Raw genomic sequence first — 18,767 nt, forward strand, 5'->3', positions numbered from 1 at the left:
TTTTAAGGCCTTTTATACTGATATAACTAAACTTGCCAATTTGCATTGATAATTGAGTGACCCATTGTGCATTGCTGAACTTTGAAATTAATGAGCAAGCAAATAAGCACAATGGAAAAACAAGGCTAATGCATCACAAATCATACTTTATTCATTTACTATGATAACTGTTCAACAGTTTACTTTTAATTATCCTACACTACTAGTAAATGTACCATAATGCTGTTTGTAAAAATAATGAAGTCAAGACTTCTCCCCACTACTCTACTATGAAATCTTTCCTGAGAAGTGGGGAGGCGGTTGTATTTTGACATAAGGTATAAAATAGATGGATTAGTGAGATTCTAGTAGAAAAGACTACTCATCTTTTCTTAAATAAACTCTTGTAAGCATGGAGAATTACTCAAGAACTGTGGCAAGGAGATCTAATGATCAAAGGATAGTTTTGAAGGATGGTCACTGTATCCCTGGTCAGGGTGTCCATCAGATGAACCGTCCTTTCACATCTGGCTGGTATTATTTCCCCTAACCAACCACTGACTAGCCTCCTGTATGTACCATCCTCCTGTATGTATGCTCCAACCCTCCTCTCTCAGCCTGCAACACTTCTCATTTTCACATTCCACCTGCCTTGACAATAAGTAGGGGGCAGGTGTATCTGTACTGATGTGAATGTGGTACTTCAAGTGCAGTAGTCATATACAGCAATTGAAATGAACCTCTACAACAAATACCACATACTTAGACAATAGCCCCTGCCATGGAAAGCTCAGACCAAGGTGTGGCTAATTAAGCCCAAGCTAAAGACAATGGCACATGCTGACATGCAAGTAAATTATGTCAATGCAGAGCTCTCTGTAGCGAGGCGGTTTGGCTCCCCACTGCCCCGGAGGGGGACAAGCATTCCTGGACAACAAAGTGGGCAGAGCCAGCAAACCCTGCGTCTGCCCCTCAGAGGTCAAGGCACGGGACAGCAAGTATAAAAGCCCAGAGCTCTCTTGAAGCTCGGCTACCAGAGAGACCAGACGCCTGTGGTGTAGCTCACGGCGATCAGTGGCCGAACCGAGGACTGGCCCAACCAGCCAATGCCTGATGCTAGCCCGAGCCCAGAGACACTACCAAGCCTTCCGCTCGCCCATTACCCTGAGGAACTGCCAGGCCTACCATTCGCCAGTTACCCCGAGGAGCTGCCAAACCAATCGCTCGCCAGCTACCCCGAGGAGCCCATGGTGTGTGACCCCGTGGAGGACGCCGTCCGGACCCAGGTACCTCTAGAGGGGGAGGAAGGAAGTAGCCTGGGGACAGCCGACCCGAGTCTGGCTGCAACACTGCCAAAGCCAATGTCAGTGTGTTGCAGTCAGGATCCCCACTGACACAGCAGCGGGTCTTCTGCTGCTGCTAGGGCTCCGGGCTGGGACGCAGTGGAGTGGGTGGGCCTGCATCCCCCCCTGCCACCCACCTCGCAGGTGGCAGTCTCCCCCTCTCCCCAGCTATTCAGAGCCAGGATCCTGGGGATTTGCTATTGAACCTGTTTGCTCAGCCCCTGCCTGAGGCCCTAAGCTACTGACTGTTGCCCTGCCCTGACCCAGGGCCTGGGCTTGCTAATATTGAACTGTTTGCTCTGCCCCTGCCTGAGGCCCTGAGCTACTGACTGTTGCCCCGCCCTGACCCAAGGACTGGGCTTGCTACTATTGAACTGTTTGCTCTGCCCCTGCCTGGGGCCCTGAGCTACTGACTGTTGTCCTGCCCTGACCCAAGGACTGGGCTTGCTACTATTGAACTGTTTGCTCAGCCCTGGCCAGAGGGCCGGAGCTGCGGACTGTTTCCCGCACAGCCAAACTAATTCCCCGAAACACCTGACTAAAGTAGCAAGGCGATCTGGCTCCCCACCGCTCCGGAGGGGGACGAGCCCAGCCGAACTGCTCTACACGCGGTGGAGAATGCAGGCACTGATCCCCGATCCTTGTGAGAAGGAATCTGCGGTGGAGCGTGCCCGAGCAACCATGGATATGGACAAGCTTATTAAGTTCTTAGCCGAAAGCCAACAGCAGCAGCAGGCCGCCCAGCTCCAGCAGCAGCAGCAGCTGGTCCAGCAACTCGGGACCCAACAGCAACAGCTGATTTTGGAGCTGGGACGCCAGAACCAGGACCACCAGCAGCAATGCCTGCAGCAGTTGGCAACCTTGCTGCCCTGTCCTGCAGAGCCCCAGCCACTGGGCCCCCCAGCCTAGCCTCTCCCATCCAGTTGACAAAGATGGGCCCCAATGACAACCCAGAAGCTTTTCTGGTAACTTTTGAAAGGGTAGCATTAGTCGCAGGCTGGGCCCAAGACCAATGGGCTACTATTTTGGCCCCATATCTGACCGGGACCACCCAAACTGTATATCAGGGTCTGTCCACAGACACAGCTTGGGACTACACCCAGGTAAAGACGGCAAACTTAGGGCTTGTCTATACTTACTGCGCTGGTTCGGCGGCAGGCAATCGAACTTCTGGGTTCGATTTATCGCGTCTAGTCTGGACGCGATAAATCGAACTCAGAAATGCTCCCCGTCGACTCCGGTAATCCTGCTCACCGCGAGGAGTACGCGGAGTCGACGGGGGAGCCTGCCTGCCGCGTCTGGACGGCGGTAAGTTCGAACTAAGGTATGTCGACTTCAGCTACGTTATTCACGTAGCTGAAGTTGCGTACCTTAGTTCGATTTGGGGGTTTAGTGTAGACCAAGCCCTAGATGTCTTGGACGTTAACCCGGAGACCTTCCGACAGCGGTTCCAGAGCTTGGTCTACCCTATGGGGGTCTTGGATGGTAGCCCAAGAGTTGAGGGAAGCCTGCAAGCGGTGGCTACAACCTGAAAGGCGAACCACAGATGAGCTCGTTGAACAAATTATTCTGGAGAAATTTGTCCATATACTCCCATCGCGAGGGAGGGCCTGGGTCCTCCGCCATCGGCCTACGACCTTAACTGCTGCCATCATCCTGATGGAGGATTTCCTCGCTGCCGAAGCACCAGTGGGACCGGAGCGCCCTAACCCAGAGAAAAGGGAGGCCACCTGGAGCGAACCTCGAAATCCGTCACGGGGTCCGGAGCCCCGACCCCAACCTGCTGAGGTCCCGATTCGACAAGCCCCGGCACCTCAACCATATGCCCCAGGGACCAACCGAAGCCCTCCCAGAGGCCAGGCAAGAACACTCTCCCGGCCTGGGCGCTCGGATATCGGACCCTGTTTTTCCTGTGGGAAATATGGCCATTTACAGCGAGACTGCACCAAGATGGATTGCAGTTTCAGCCAGGTCTGCTAGGGAGAAGACTGTGCCCGACGCTCAAAAGCCACTAAGATTACGGTGCTAGTGGTTGTCGGGGATTGCCCAACCTTGGCCCTAATTGACTCAGGCTGCGGCCAGACGCTGGTTCGCCAAAGCCTAGGCCTCCAGGCTGACCCACGCCTGGGGACGATCCATCTACAATGCATCTACGGCGACGTATGACCCTACCCCAGTGCCCAAGTCTGACTGACCGTGGATGGCGTCACGCGATCGATGGTCGGCCTGGCTCCTCGGCTCGCCTACCCGGTGATCCTGGGGTGGGACTGGCCAGACTTCCCGGAAGTCCTCCGCTCCAATGCCAACGAGAGGCCCACAACTACCCCAGTACTGGAAGGGAGCCTCCCTGAGACCCAGTCGGGGGGGGGGGAAGGAGGCACCAGACCCCAGTGGACTGGAAGAAGAGTCCCCTCCAGAAGCTGCTCCTGAACCCCTGCTTCACTCTGACTTTTGTCGTGACCAAAGGGCAGATCCCACCCTCAGTCACGCTTACGAGCAACTAGCCACGGTCGATGGGGCCGTAATTGACCCGCACCGGGCGAAGCAGTGGCCACACTTCCAACTGCAACAGGATCGGCTCTATCAGGTCGCATGGGACCCATGCACTGGAGAACCCCAGAGCCAACTACTCGTGCCTCGATGTCACTGGTGGGCAGTAATGAAACTCGCCCATGACATCCCTGCTGCCAGGCACTTGGGCCATGAGAAGACTCTAGCCCGGATACTGACACACTTCTTCTGGCCCGGTGTGCATCAGGAAGTAACTAACTATTGTAACTCCTGCCCAGAGTGTCAGCTAGACACCCCCACGGACACCCAAGGCCCCGTTGGTCCCCCATGCCCATAGTCGAAACACCCGTTGAACACGTGGCCATGGACCTGGTGGGGCCCGTCCCGAAAAGCACCACGGGATTTCAGTATGTGTTGGTCCTAGTAGATTATGCTACCCATTTCCCAGAGGCAGTGCCGCTGCGGAGTATCACCGCCTGAACCATCGTGGGCGAGCTCATGAAGTCTTTGCTCGTGTAGGCCTGCCCCAGGAGATTCTCACGGACCAGGGCACCAACTTTACCTCCCAACTGCTGCAGCAGGTGTGTAGGCTCCTGGGGATCAAGCAGTTGCGCACCTCTATCTACCATCCACAAACCGACGGTTTGGCTGAACGGTTTAACTGTACTCTAAAAGACATGTTGTGCAAATTCCCCCCAGAAGAACTACGCCAATGGGACCAGCTACTCCCACCTTTGCTTCTGGTGATCTGGGAGGTGCCCCAGGCCTCTACGAAGTTTTCCCCTTTTAAGTTGTTGTATAGCCGCTGCCCACGGGGGTTGCTTGACCTGATGCGTAAAAACTGGGAACAAGCTCCATCACCAACCCGGGGCCTCTTGAAGTATGTCCTCCAGCTCCAAGAACGCCTCACTCAGGCCGGGGTGCTTGCCCGGGAAAACTTAAGGGCTCAAGCACGAACATATAACCGAGATATGCAGAGCCGCGACTTTAAACCTGGGGACTGGGTCCTGCTTCTCCTGCCCTCGAGTGAGTCCAAGCTACTGGCCTGCTGGCAGTGTCCCTACAAGGTGGTCCGGAAGGTTGGGCCCGTCACCTATGAGGTCAACCAACCAGACCGACGTAAGAAAACCCAGCGGTACCATGTCAACCTCCTGAAGCCCTGGTAGGAGCGCGAGGGCTTATTAATTAACCCTTACCCACCGGAGCCAGAACTGGGCCCCCATGCCATCCTAACCCAAGACACCAGGGGCCCCAGCTCGCGGAGACCCTCACGGACGAACAACACAAGCAAGCCCGGTGCCTCCTGCAAGCCTTCCTGTGAACCTTCACCAGCCAGCCGGGTTACAGAACCCTGGTTTATCATACCATTCAGACAGAACCTGGGGTAGTGATCCAAGAAATTACCAGGCTCTTGCCGCACCGCATGCAGCAGATCATCAAGGAAGAGGTACAAGCCATGCTAGAGCTAGGTGTAATTGAACCCTCACAGAGCGAATGGCGTAGTCCGATAGTGCTAGTACCCAACCCGATGGGACGCGGCGCCTCTGCATCGACTTCCGACACGTCAATGCCATTTCCAAATTTGACGCATATCCTATGCCACGTGTAGATGAGCTGCTTGGCCGGTTAGGGGAGGCTCGTTTCCTCACCACACTTGACCTCAGCAAGGGCTACTGGCAGATCCCCCTTGACCCCGCTTCAAGGGAGAAGACCGCGTTTGCCACCCCAACAGATCTGTACCAATTCATCTGGATGCCGTTTGGCCTCCATGGGGCCCCAGCCATGTTTCAGTGGCTGATGGACCGTGTCCTCCAACCCCATTGAGACTATGCAGCTGCCTACCTGGACGATGTGGTCATCTACAGTCGCCACTGGGAGGATCATTTGGTGCGGGTAGCGGCAGTCCTGAGATCCCTGTGGACCGCTGGGTTGACAGACCACCCAAAAAAATGCTGCATTGGATGGCAAGAGACTACTTATCTGGGCTACACCATAGGGAACGGACAAGTGAAGCCTCTCGTGGGAAAAGTCCAGGCCCTGGTGGCCTGCCCGCTTCCCACCACAAAGCGTCAGGTGCGACAGTTCTTGGGCCTCACCGGTTATTATCAGCATTTCATTCTCCATTTTGCGTTGATCGTTGGTCCTCTGACCGGCCTTTTAATCAAGGACAGCCCTCGACGTGTGGTTTGGACCCCGTAATGCGAAGACACCTTTCAGGAACTCAAAAAGAGTCTCTGCTGTGAACCGGTCCTCTACAGCCCAAATTTCAACCGAGACGTCATCCTCCAAATGGATGCCTCGGAGGTAGGACTGGGCGCCATCCTGTCCCAAGAGATATATGGGGAAGACCATCCCGTCTTATATATCAGATGGAAATTGTTTCCGTGGGAGAAGAACTATGCTGTCGTGGAGAAAGAGGCCTTGGCAGTGAAATGGGCTTGTGATGCCCTACGTTACTACCTTCTTGGAGCCCCGTTCACCTTAGTCACCGACCACGCCCCAGTTCAGTGGATGAATAAAATGAAAGACAATAATATGAGAATACAGCGGTGGTACCTGGCTCTCCAGACCTATGCCTTTACGGTTTGCCATAGGGCAGGCAAGGACCACACTAATGCTGACTTCCTGTCCCACCTGGGAGGTATGCAAGAGTCTGGCTCCCTGCCGCCCCCAAGGGGGACGAGCATCCCTAGATACCAAAGTGGGCGGAGCCAGCAAACCGTGCGCCCGCCCCTCAGAGGTCAAGGCGCAGGACAGGAAGTATAAAAGCCCAGAGCTCTCTTGAAGCTTGGCCACCAGAGAGACCAGACGCCTGTGGTGTAGCTCCCAGTGGGGAGACAATGGCGATCAGTGGCCGAACTGAGGACTGGCCCAACCAGCCAATGCCCAGAGATGCTAGCCCAAACCCAGAGACGCTACCAAGCCTTCCGCTCACCCATTACCCTGAGTAACTGCCAGGCCTACCATTCGCCAGTTACCCCGAGGAGCCCATGGTGTGTGACCCCATGGAGGACGCCGTCCGGACCCAGGTACCTCTAGAGGGGGAGGAAGGAAGTAGCGTGGGGACAGCTGACATGTCTGGCTGCAACACTGCCAAAGCCAATGTCAGTGTGTTGCAGTCAGGATCCCCACTGACACAGCAGCGGGTCTTCTGCTGCTGCTAGGGCTCCGGGCTGGGACGCAGTGGAGTGGGTGGGCCTGCATCCCCCCTGCCATCCACCTCATGGGTGGCAGTCTCCCCTTCTCCCCGGCTATTCAGAGCCAGGAGATTTGCTATTGAACCTGTTTGCTCAGCCCTTGCCTGAGGGCCTGAGCTACTGACTGTTTGTTGCCCGCCATGACCCAGGGCCAGGGCTTGCTACTACTGAACTGTTTGCTCAGCCCCGGCCAAAGGGCCGGAGCTGCGGACTGTTTCCCTCACAGCCAAGCTAATTCCCCGACACACCTGACTAATGTAGCAAGGCGGTCTGGCTTCCCGCCGCCCCAGAGGGGGACGAGCCCGGCCGAACCGCTCTACACTCTCCCTTGGGAGCTGGTCCAAATACATGGCCTAACTGATATTTCCCATGTCTAAGTGCTGTGATTAAGACTCCATACACTGAACAGCTTCAGAATAAGGTTCTGTCTGCAGATTACTGTGATTAGAATATGCCATTAAAATACTTGGTAATGTTAAATAGTGACATTGTTTTAAACACAATGCTCTCAATCTTTGCAAGTCCTAATGTACACTGTATCTTCCACAGAACAAATGTACAGTTATATATACACTTTGTTAAATTAATCATTACTGAAAAATAATCAATTTAATACAATTCAAAGTAAAAAAATCACTAAAAAAAGCCTTCAGTTTGTCAATAGATATTAACTATCACTATGTTAACTAATAAATCAAAATCATGGAGATATAAGACAGTCAAACCACTCCTATTATTATTAGGGATGAGTAAATAATCATATAATAATCATTGGGGGGAGGGATAGCTCAGTGGTTTGAGCATTGGCCTGCTAAACCCAGGGTTGTGAGTTCAATCCTTGAGGGGGCCACTTGGGAATCTGGGGCAAAATCAGTACTTGGTCCTGCTAGTGAAGGCAGGGGGCTGGACTCGATGACCTTTCAAGGTCCCTTCCAGTTCTAGGAGATGGGATATCTCCATAAGACTCTTCATTGTAAAATAATGAAAGACAATAGCTCAAAATACCAATTGTCATGCCAGCTTCCTAAAGATCCCCTGACCTGCTTACTTAATGCTCCAGTAAAGTATCTGCATTTTAAATAGAGCCACACATTAATTTATTTTTTATAGTTATCAGCTAGATTCTGTATTGCACATTACTGGAAAAATGTGAGGATTCATCCCATGAAATTGTGATATAGTAAAACAGGAAGTGCCCTGGTAATGGGAAAGCTTTTACACCAAATACCTACATAAGAGAAGCACCAAAAAGAGGATAGATATTTAGAAATTCAAACATCCTCCCTAGCATACTCAGAGGAGGAAGGCTCCCTAGCTGGCAAGACAGAATCTCTAGCCAGGTTCTTAGAATGTTAACCAGATCCTGAACAAGTAATGTATAATGTAGTATGTTAATAGATTATTGCAACTTTGCCTTTATGAAAAGCGTGTTGCAGTTATCTCAAATAATGTAAACTGTGCATCTCTCATAAGAAAAAGATGCACTGAAGAACTAGATAACAAATATTTTAAATCACCCGCTCTCTCCACCATCTTCTAGCAAATATGGATTTGATACTACTCTCTCTAAAGTCAGTGGCAAAACTTCCATGCACCATAGAGGCACAGGATTGAGCCCTATGCGAAAAGAATGTCTCCACAGGAAACAGAAAATGTTATTCACAGAATAGAAAGTCTCCTTTCCATTATCCTATAACAGGTTAAACTCTTACTCTGACTTTCTTGCTATACGTGAGAACAGTTTCCAGTTGAGCTTTTCACATTGCTAAGGGCTGCAGGCAGGCGTGCTGGAACAATTTGTATTGTGGGGTGCTGAGAGACATTGAATCAAACTGTAAACCCTGTATAGAATGGCAACCACTTCAAACCAGGTGATACTGCCACACCCCCAGCACCAGCACCTATGGCTGCAGGAGTCAGACTTAGCTGTGCATGGTCAAAAATACTGGAAGCTAATCATACTTGAATTGAAAGGAAAGTTTATGTACACTTACTCCCAGAATTCCATGACTGGAGACGTGGCATTTTGTAAAGAAAGTTGACTGCAGTTGCTCATATTAAGTTTCTGAAATTCCACACAGTTTTCTATAAAAGAACAAAAAAAAAAAGTTTGCTATGATATCTGCAATACACTTGTCTGCTTAGAGTATGTTCATCATGTAATGCCACCAATCTAATTGAACTGACAAAGGCTTTCCACGCATTTGAAAATAGTATGGAATTGTCAGTTCTGTTACAGTGTACTTTGATCATCGAGTCACACAGACTCATCCCAGGAAGCTATTCCTGCACAGCATGTTACATTCACCTACAGTACTTTTTGAATGAGAAGCTACAATTGCAAGAGCCAATGCAGTGTTGGGAGGCAGAAGAAAGAAGCTTTGAACTGGTGTGATTGCTAGAGAGTTAAAACATACAGCCCGTGCCATCTGGCTAACTAAGGTACAATTCCCAATGCCAACAGTTGGCTCAGGAATCACTTTCTGCCAGCAATGTATCCACTGGCCATAATATGGCAAGTGAGAAAGTTACTCTCTGGTGTGCTCTTAGGGGGAAAAAAGATGACAAGATCAAAGCAGCTCAGCATTATTGAGCTGACACATACTATTCGAACACTGATCAGTACTGGCTAGGTGTCACTGCATGGAGGTGAAAAAGGACACTGAAGCCTACCACCACCACCAGGCCTGATCCTGGATTCTTAACACATTCAAATGGACTTCTGAGAGTGTTTTAGGTGTGCATGGAATGCAGGATTGGGCCCAATGGGAGTGAGGCAAAGCCATAAAGCAACAGTAGGGGTGAGGGCAAACAGTAATATAAGGAGTGGAAGAGGGAAAAAAATCAATGGCATGAAAACTACAACCAATACACAGTACTAGAGAATGAAAGTATTAGTGGGCATTCAGTTCCACAAACCATTATGATCTTCCTTTCAAGTGAAATACAGTACTTAAACATTCAGATTGATAAAGTAATAACCATGTTAGGACAAACCTTCCAAATACAGGGCCCTATCCTGCAAACCCTCACTCACACAACACAATCAAACAAACAGTCTTATTTGTGCAGTTAAGGGTTTGCAGGAGTAGGCCCAGGTACAGTCAGAAAAATACAATACAACAAAGTTATAGATCTCGGAATAAAAAGTTCAGATACAAAGATCCTTACTCAATTTTTCCCTCAGCATTTAAGCAGGCAAGACACACATTGGTTTCACAGGGAGTTTGTCTGAAGAATGATTGATGAAAAACTGAGCGCCATATTGTGCCATCAGTTTTTAAGCTGAACTCCCTGAGTGTAAAAAAGTGGAAGTACGATACGGTCCTGAGTGGTGATCTCAGGATTTAGCCCATAGCATCTTTCAGAATTAAGAAAAGCCTAGCTTCTGATCCTGTACAGTATCATTACATTTGACAAGAACAAATGTCTATACAATGCCAAGAAAAAAACAACACACCACAAAAGCATGAGCAAGATTCTACACCAGGACTCTTCAGTAAACGCTGCTAAATATTGTGGGCCAAATTCTCTGCTGATGTGATTTCAATGGAACTAAGCCAATTTCTACCAGCAAAAAATTTGGCCCCTACAGTTTAATTTACCAATCAATTACTTTTAAGTATTTCTATAGTTATTAAGTTTGTTGGGGACATACCTGTATTCCATTCATGGCCACAAGTGGCCCAAGGGAGCTCTGTGGTAAAGCAGTTAAATAGATAGAAGATAGCCCATGCTAAAATGATGATGTAATAAATATTTAAATGTGCTTCAATAACTTGGGTAGCATATCCAATACCTGGAGAAAAAAAATACAGAAAAGAAACTAATTACCGTTTGCTTTTCAAACCAAGACCATATTTTTTTCTGCATTTTGCTTAACATTATTTTTGCTGAAACATATAATGCATTAAAAAAAATAGAACAAAGAACTGGTTGTTACCTTCAAACAGCGGGCAAACTTTTCTCCAACATGTAATACCTCCTTCACTAGTAAACTGTCCCAGGGCGGTCTCCAGGAAAAATACTGGTATTCCACAGCAAATAAAGAAAATCACATATGGAATGAGGAAAGCACCTACAAGCAAACATCAATGGGGAGCTGGTTAGAAAAAACAAGGATCCTTTAAAGAAAAGTGAAAAATGTGCTTTTCTTAACAAAGGAAGGATCCTACAAACTCTTACTCCTTTGAGTAGTACCACTGAAGCCAATGGAGGAAGCACAACTCATGGGAGAAAGAGTCAGGTCCTAAATTCTGAAAATTAATTTCTATGGGTCGGTCTATTCACTCTACTCCTACAGTATTGTCTAGAGGACAAGACACCTGCATCCAATTTCCAGCTTAACTTCACACTTCTTGTATGATCATGGGCAAGTCACTTATCCACCTTGTGTCTCAGTTCTCCATCTGTAAAATGGGAATAATACTTCCCTACCTCACAGGGGTATTGTGAAGATAAAATCCATTAAGAATTGTGAGGCACTGGGTACTATGATGGTGAGGATCATATAGATAGACAGAGAACCAATGGAACTATTTACAGGATTTAGCCTTTGATCAGAAGAAGATATACACCAGAAATTAAAAATGTTAACTTCACACACTAGGAAAATAACAAAGCATCCATGCTCTTTCTGAGCTTCCCACAGGAAAGATTAAATACAAATTATGTAGTATATAAGTGCAGTCCTGTGCCAAAGAGTTGCACAGTAGCAAATGCCATTCTTTCCTTCATTGACTAAGGTATAGTGGAAATAGTACATTACTGTAATTTAAACTTTGGAAACAAACACTCCTTTAATCAGATTGTAAAATATTTACATTCAACACCTGCAAACATGGAGGGATAAATATTATCAGAATGGGTTATACATTAACAGAGGTGAGAAAGGATAACTGTGTTAGATCAAATTCTCATCTCGATTGCATTTGGTTGAATCCCCATGGATTTTATTGAGAAAAACAAGATGAAGCCTTTTCACTGCAAAGAGAACAAGTGAGAAGAGAAGAGAAGACAGAAAGAGAGCTCCATCCAGCACACTACTCTGCTAATGAGTCCAGAGGTGAGATATAGCACACACAGACTACAGGTTTAGATCCAAGCAAGGGAAGAAGGAAATACATCTGGGGGAGGAAGGGATACCAAAGATGGCTAATAAACGCAGTGATGGATGAGACGATTCATACTCAAACCAGGTGAACTAATACTCATAAAGGACCTAATTTTCTGCCACTTTTACTCACATGGTGTAGTGCTTGTGAAAAGTTCCATTGACTTCTGGAGGGCTACTGGCAGAATAAGGCACTACTCACCATGAGTTAGGATGGCAGAATCCAGGTCTCAACGTATTGCCTGCAGTTCCTGAACATACAACCCTGACTCTTTAATTAGAGCTTCATTTAAGACTAAATGAAATAATTAAACCAGCATGAAGTCCATTTCAAAGTGACAAAGTTAAATTCACAGTCGCATTTCCTTTTTCTCTTCAGTATGTATTTTAAAATATTGCCACCCATAGCACACACTACTCCACCTCTCCTACACACTGCAGAGCTTTAGTGGCAATGGCATCTCCCTCAACCAGCTCTCTGAAAATGCAAGTATCTTTACCGACTGGCCTTTTTTAGACTGTATCTCCAATAATATGCGTTTACTTTCTGAATCTTCACAGCCAACCAAATGTTTCTGAACTTTGTTTCAGGACAACTTTTTAGTTGTATAAATAACCAAAACAACAAGGAGTCTGATGGCACCTTAAAGACTAACAGATTTATTTGGGCATAAGCTTTCATGGGTAAAAACCTCACTTCTTCAGATGCAAGAATAAATAACCAGTGATTCTGTGTTTTAATCATAAAAAAAAGCAGAGGAAATTGCAATGTTGAATTATGTTTCGCTCACTTGGATCTAGAACAGGAGATAAAACAAAGTATGCCTGCTTTTCAGAAGTATAGCATGGCATCATGTGGACCTGCAACTTCAGTCTGCAGACTCATAACTAAAGAAAGTTCTCTTCAGGGACCACTTCCTCTCCCAACCTCTCTAATGCATGGTTTCTCCAAATACTTAATTCTGCAGATCCCTCCAGTGAAACCTCCACAGTTTGAGAATTGCTGGTCTAGGTCAAATCCTGCTTGGTGTACTCAAATGCATAGTCCTGATGACTTTAGCGTAAGTACCTGTTTAAGTCAGGAGTGTGAGATCTGACTCTCTGGGACTGATTCTCCTCTCACTTACACCAGTTTTATGCTGATCTGACTCCACTGACTTCAACAGATTTACACCAGTGTAACTGAGAGGAGAACCACGCTTTCTACTCTCCACATAAACAATCAGTCAGCCAACTAAACAATAACTGATCTAAAATTATAAAAAGCAATTTATCTTACTGGACAATCAATTATCACCACATTCCCATGCTCATAAACAAACTGAGATAATTAAAACTGCTCTTTCATAAATCCTGATCTGCATTTTACACATACATGCAGGAACTCTATGTATAAAACAAGCCAAATTTTGATCTCAGTTCCAGCATCGCACCTATGCTCACAAAGAGCTGAGAGCAGATTGGGTGAAATCCTGGCCCCACTGAAGGTAACAAAATATTGCCATTGGCATCAATGGTGCCAGGATTTTGTCTTTTTTTTTTTTCATTACATTCTGTCTTTAGGATGCTGGAGTTTGTTATTTATTTTAAATGTGTTTCCATCTAATTACACAGCAAACATGACTGAAATATTTTCAATGTGAAGCTAACATTGGTGAAAATGGCAATTTCACATTTTGACTAGCTAGAATATGTAGATATACTACACGTGTAACTAACAAGTATATAAAGGGTACCAAAGGGATAAGGGTGTGTTCACAATGTTATTTCTCAAAGTTTTCTTCTACCTTCTCAGAAAAACCCTTGGGACAATTCTTACAAATTAGCATCAAATATGTTCTGCATTTCCAGATTGTTATCTTTATATAATAAAAGCACTATTAGAAATCAACATGCACCATCTTAAGAATAGCAGAGTTCTTTTTTATCTCGTTTTTGCCGAAGTGCAGGAATAAAAGGAACTAAGCCAAATTACAAAGCAAACACACCTACTACTGCACAGTAGTTTTTAGAAATGTACCAAACAAAAATGGGTCAGGATTATCCCTGGTGTTACTCAGTGGAGTGACAATGGAGATAAATTTGGCATTGTTGGCAGAGAAAACTTACTGATGAATAGGTCTTTTTATGCATGTGTACATCTCAGCTACCAAGCACATTGCTTTCTTCCTAAGCTATCTGCTGTTACTACTGTTTTAGGCCTGAATTGGAAGAGTGTCTGTATCCAGCTGACCATATTCCTAAACTGCTTTTTATTTTGATTAATCATTTTTCCACTGGTAGTGTTTATTCATAACTGTATTATATCCTATGTGTTTCATACAAGCTATAAATAATACCAAAAATATGTGATGTTGTTGCATAACTTGAACTTGTGCTTTTCTCCCTTAAGTAACATTCGTTTACTGTGTTCCACAACTTCATGTATCTAATGTTATTTCTAATATTTAATAAAGTGACTAGTATCCTTTCTGCAGCTAACAAATCCAACCTCCTTTTCTACCCTGGGGAGAAAATAAGCAAACAAAGTTGGGTGCAATTGATTTAAAGGGACTCTGATTTAACAGAGAACAAACCAATGATGCAAGTATGATAAGAAAACAATCCTCCTAAAAGTTTAGTCCTTGATTGCCATGTAGCCATTAAACCATTATAAAAAAATACATTTGACTTTGCAAAGTACCTTGTTTTGGAAAATGCACAATTACTTTATATTGTAGCTGTTCCTAATAGGATTGTTTTTTGTTCTCATTTAGTTTAGTTTTTGAGAGCATCAGCATGTGTATATGTTTACATGCACAAAAACATACAGTATATAGTCCCATTTTAATAGTGTACTAGTCTCTTTTTCATGAGATGTTTGTACTAAAATGGGACCATATGGGTGACAATAGTTTTGAGTCACATAGGCCATTTTTGTACAATGTGGTTTCCACTTAATTTCACAAGATTTTGTAAGTGCATTACTGTCTTCACAAAAACATGACACTTCTCAGATGCAAAAAACTTGCAAAAGGAAAGTGCAAAACATTTTGCAAAAAAATAAGTAAAATGTTCCATAATTTTACACAGCCACACAATGCTTAATGCTGCCATAGCAGCGTGAGCCCTGAAGTCCTCTTACAAACACCCATTTTTTACAACCAATGCAAGAAGTCACCGCAAAGCATTTGTTTACTGTTTATTTACCATGTGTTTATGGTGAGCTGTGAATCTATATGTGATGCCATCTTACCTCCTCCATTCTTGTAGCAAAGATATGGGAATCTCCACACATTTCCCAACCCAATAATCTCCCCTGCCACAGAAAGCACAAATTCAACCTTATTGTTCCAGTGGCCTCTTTCGTGCACTTTCTTATCGTTGCTGTGGACCAGGTTGGTACTTGAGGCTTCAGGGTCCAAAGCATCTTCTGGCTTGCCATTAATTATGGGAATAGTCTTTTCAGCGGTCATGACTCTGTCCAGCCTGGGGGGGAAAGGATAAGAAAGAAGTATGGATTTTTAAATCACTTTCACACAACAACAAACGACCACTCACAAATCCGTCATCTGATCTTTGTCTTTACATGTCCTATGACATACAGGGATTTGCTAGAAGGTGCTAAAAGTGAAGGAGATGCCAACTTTGCTAGATCAGATAAGTTAACCCCACCCCAAAAAAGGTAGGTGGTGTGGGATCATTTAGGTGCAGTAAGGATAATTAAAGACTCCCAAACGGCCACTTTTCAGAAATCCCTTCCTTTGCTGCGATTCCAGCTCTGCAAACCTCTCAGCCATCACAGAGATCAGCCCAAGCACATCTGACCTGCAGCCTCATACACCTTCCAGTTCAACACAGATACAAGGGGGAAGGGGATGAAAGGCTCCTGGGCTCCCCGGAAGAGCAGGCGCCCCCACTACTCACCCAGGGCTCTGCCTGTGCTGATGAGAGAGGGGCAGGGTCGCTGGATCTCGGCTGGGCTCTGAGCGGATCCCCGTGGACTGCCACTGTCCGCCCTGTTGCACGGGAGCCGAGAAGCTGCAGGCGCCCGGCGACGGCGCAGGCAGGGGACGGAGGGTGCAAGGAGGAGGACAGACAGGGGCGCCTTATCCTCTCTCTGTCAGCTGCTGCCCGGCTCCCCGGCTGCAGGGGATGGGACGCTCCCTGCTACCCACGCGGCGGAGGAGAATTTGCAACTGCTCAGCCTTTCCCGGAGCGATGGTATAACACCCGCCTCCCCCTCCACCTAGCGCCGTCTGCCCACCGCCTCCTCCGCCCTGCATCGCATCTGGAGCATCTCCAGCCCGCTCGCTACCCCGCCCCCTGCCACTGACCATCAGCCCCCCTCCCCTTTCCAGCTGTGTGTGTCGGGAAGGGGGGGGGGCGAGCTCTCCAGGCAAGGCAGGCAGCCTGCACCCAGCCCCAAGGAGCAGCCCGGGAGAGAAGAGAAGGGGAAGGGGGGCTCACTGCACCAGCTTCCAGCTGTGCTTGTCAGGAGAGAACCGGGGTGTTGCTGACAGCAGTGGGAAGAGCTGGAGCTCCCAGCCAAACCCAGTTCTGGAAGAGATCAGAACCCCAACCCTTGCAGCAGCTGCTGTTTATTATTAATCAATTACTACTTGGGTGAAGGGAGCACCAGGGCTAGTTAGGCCCCCATCCTGCCCAGTGAGGTCCCCCACAGTTAGCAGGCATCCTCTAATCTTTAGAGTCTTACTGTCCCTGGGCAGTTGGTAGCCAGTGCTGCCCGCATCTCTTTCTGATCCCCCACCACCATTCCTGCCACCCGTTAGGCCTGGCACAGCCTCCATCTGCCCGGGTGGCAGATGCTGGTCCTGTTCCTTCTCAGAATCTTGCCTCACAACTCATTCCTCATGGGCACAGCGTCCATCACTGCTAACCTGCGCTCCAGCTCAGGGCAACGGTCCCACCCCTGTCTCTGATCTTTCTTAATGCACCTTTTATTAATACGCAAACCTAACAAAGAATCATAGAATCATGGGACTGGAGGGACCTCAAGGGGTCATCTAGTCCAGTCCTCTGCACTCATGGGAGGACTGAGCATTATCTAGACCATCCCTGACAGACAGGTGTCTGTCTAACCCGCTCTTAAAAATCTCCAATGATGGAGATTCCTCAACCTCCGTAGGCAATTTATTCCAGTGCTTAACCACCCTGACAGTTAGGAAGTTTTTCCTAATGTCCAATCTAAACCTCCCTTGCTACAATTTAAAGCCATTATTTCTTGTCCTATCCTCAGAGGTTAAGAACAACACTTTTTCTCCCTCTTCCTTGTAACAACCTTTTTTGTACTCGAAAACTGTTAGCATGTCCCCTCTCAGTCTTCTCTTTTCCAGACTAAACAAATGCTATTTTTTCAATCTTCCCTTAATAGGTCATGTTTTCTAGACCTTTAATTATTTTTGTTGCTCTTCTCTGGACTTTCTCCAATTTGTCCACATCGTTCCTGAAATGTAGAACTGGACACAATACTCCAGATGAGGCCTAATCAGTGTGGAGTAGAGCGGAAGAATTACTTCTCGTGTCTTGCTTACAACACTCCAGCTAATACATCCCAGAATGATATTTGCTTTCTTTGCAACAGCGTTACACTGTTGACTCATATTTAGCTTGTGATCCACTATGACCCCCAGATCGCTTTCCACAACACTCCTTCCTAGGCAGTCATTTCCCATTTTGTATGTGTGCAACTGATTGTTCCTTCCGAAGTGGAGTACTTTGCATTTGTCCTTATTGAATTTCATCCTATTTACTTCAGACCATTTCTCCAGTTTGTCCAGATCATTTTGAATTATAATCCTACCCTCCCAGCTTGGTATTGTCTGCAAACTTTGTGAGTGTACTCTCTATGCCATTATCTAAATCATTGATGAAGATATGAACAAAAGCGGACCCTACTCATTATGCCCTTCCAGCATGACTAAACCATTGATAACTACTCTCTGGGAACAGTTTTCCAACCAGTTATGCATCCACGTTATAGTATCTCAATCTAGGTTGCATTTCCCTAGTTTGTTTATGAGACGGTCACGTGGGACACTATCTAAAGCTTTACTAAAGTCAAGATATACCACGTCTAACCCTTCCCCCCCCATCCACAAGGCTTGTTACCCTGTCAAATAAAGCTATCAGGTTGGTTTGACATGATTTGTTCTTGACAAATCCATGCTGACTGTTATTTATCACCTTATTATCTTCTAGAAGTTTGCAAATTGATTGCTTAATTATTTGTTCCATTATCTTTCTGGGTACAGAAGTTAAGATGACTGGTCTATAATTCCCCAGGTTGTCCTCATTTCCTTTTTTATATAATGGCACTATAATCTTCTGGAATCTCTCCCATCTTCCATGACTTTTCAAAGATAATCACTAATGGTTCTTGATATCTCCTCAGTCAGCTCCTTGAGTATTCTAGGATGCATTTTATCAGGCCCTGGTGAAGACATCTAACTTGTTTAAGTAATTTTTAACTTGTTCTTTCCCTATTTTAGCTTCTGATCCTACCTCATTTTCACTATGTTAGACATCCTATCATCACCAACCTTCTTGGTGAAAACTGAAGAAGTCATTAAGCACCTCTGCCATTTCTACATTTTCTGTTATTGTTTTTCCCCCCATTACTGA

The 18,767-nt window shown here is 46.5% G+C and overlaps 1 protein-coding gene across 1 annotated transcript in view; it reads right to left on the minus strand.

Moving 5' to 3' along the window:
- Positions 1–16,358, minus strand: part of SLC6A11 (solute carrier family 6 member 11) — a 191,515-nt gene extending 175,157 nt beyond the window's left edge. Inside the window, exons 1-5 of the mRNA XM_054036296.1 lie at positions 16,050–16,358; positions 15,379–15,611; positions 10,974–11,108; positions 10,689–10,829; positions 9,025–9,115 (exon numbers count right to left, since the gene is read on the minus strand). Of these exons, the coding sequence (XP_053892271.1) occupies positions 9,025–9,115; positions 10,689–10,829; positions 10,974–11,108; positions 15,379–15,598 (587 nt within the window). The 5' untranslated portion in view covers positions 15,599–15,611; positions 16,050–16,358. The remainder of the gene's footprint in view (positions 1–9,024; positions 9,116–10,688; positions 10,830–10,973; positions 11,109–15,378; positions 15,612–16,049) is intronic.
- Positions 16,359–18,767: the final 2,409 nt, after the last annotated feature.

This window comes from Malaclemys terrapin, chromosome 7, assembly GCF_027887155.1.
Source record: "Malaclemys terrapin pileata isolate rMalTer1 chromosome 7, rMalTer1.hap1, whole genome shotgun sequence".
In the NCBI taxonomy this organism is placed as follows: domain Eukaryota; kingdom Metazoa; phylum Chordata; order Testudines; family Emydidae; genus Malaclemys; species Malaclemys terrapin.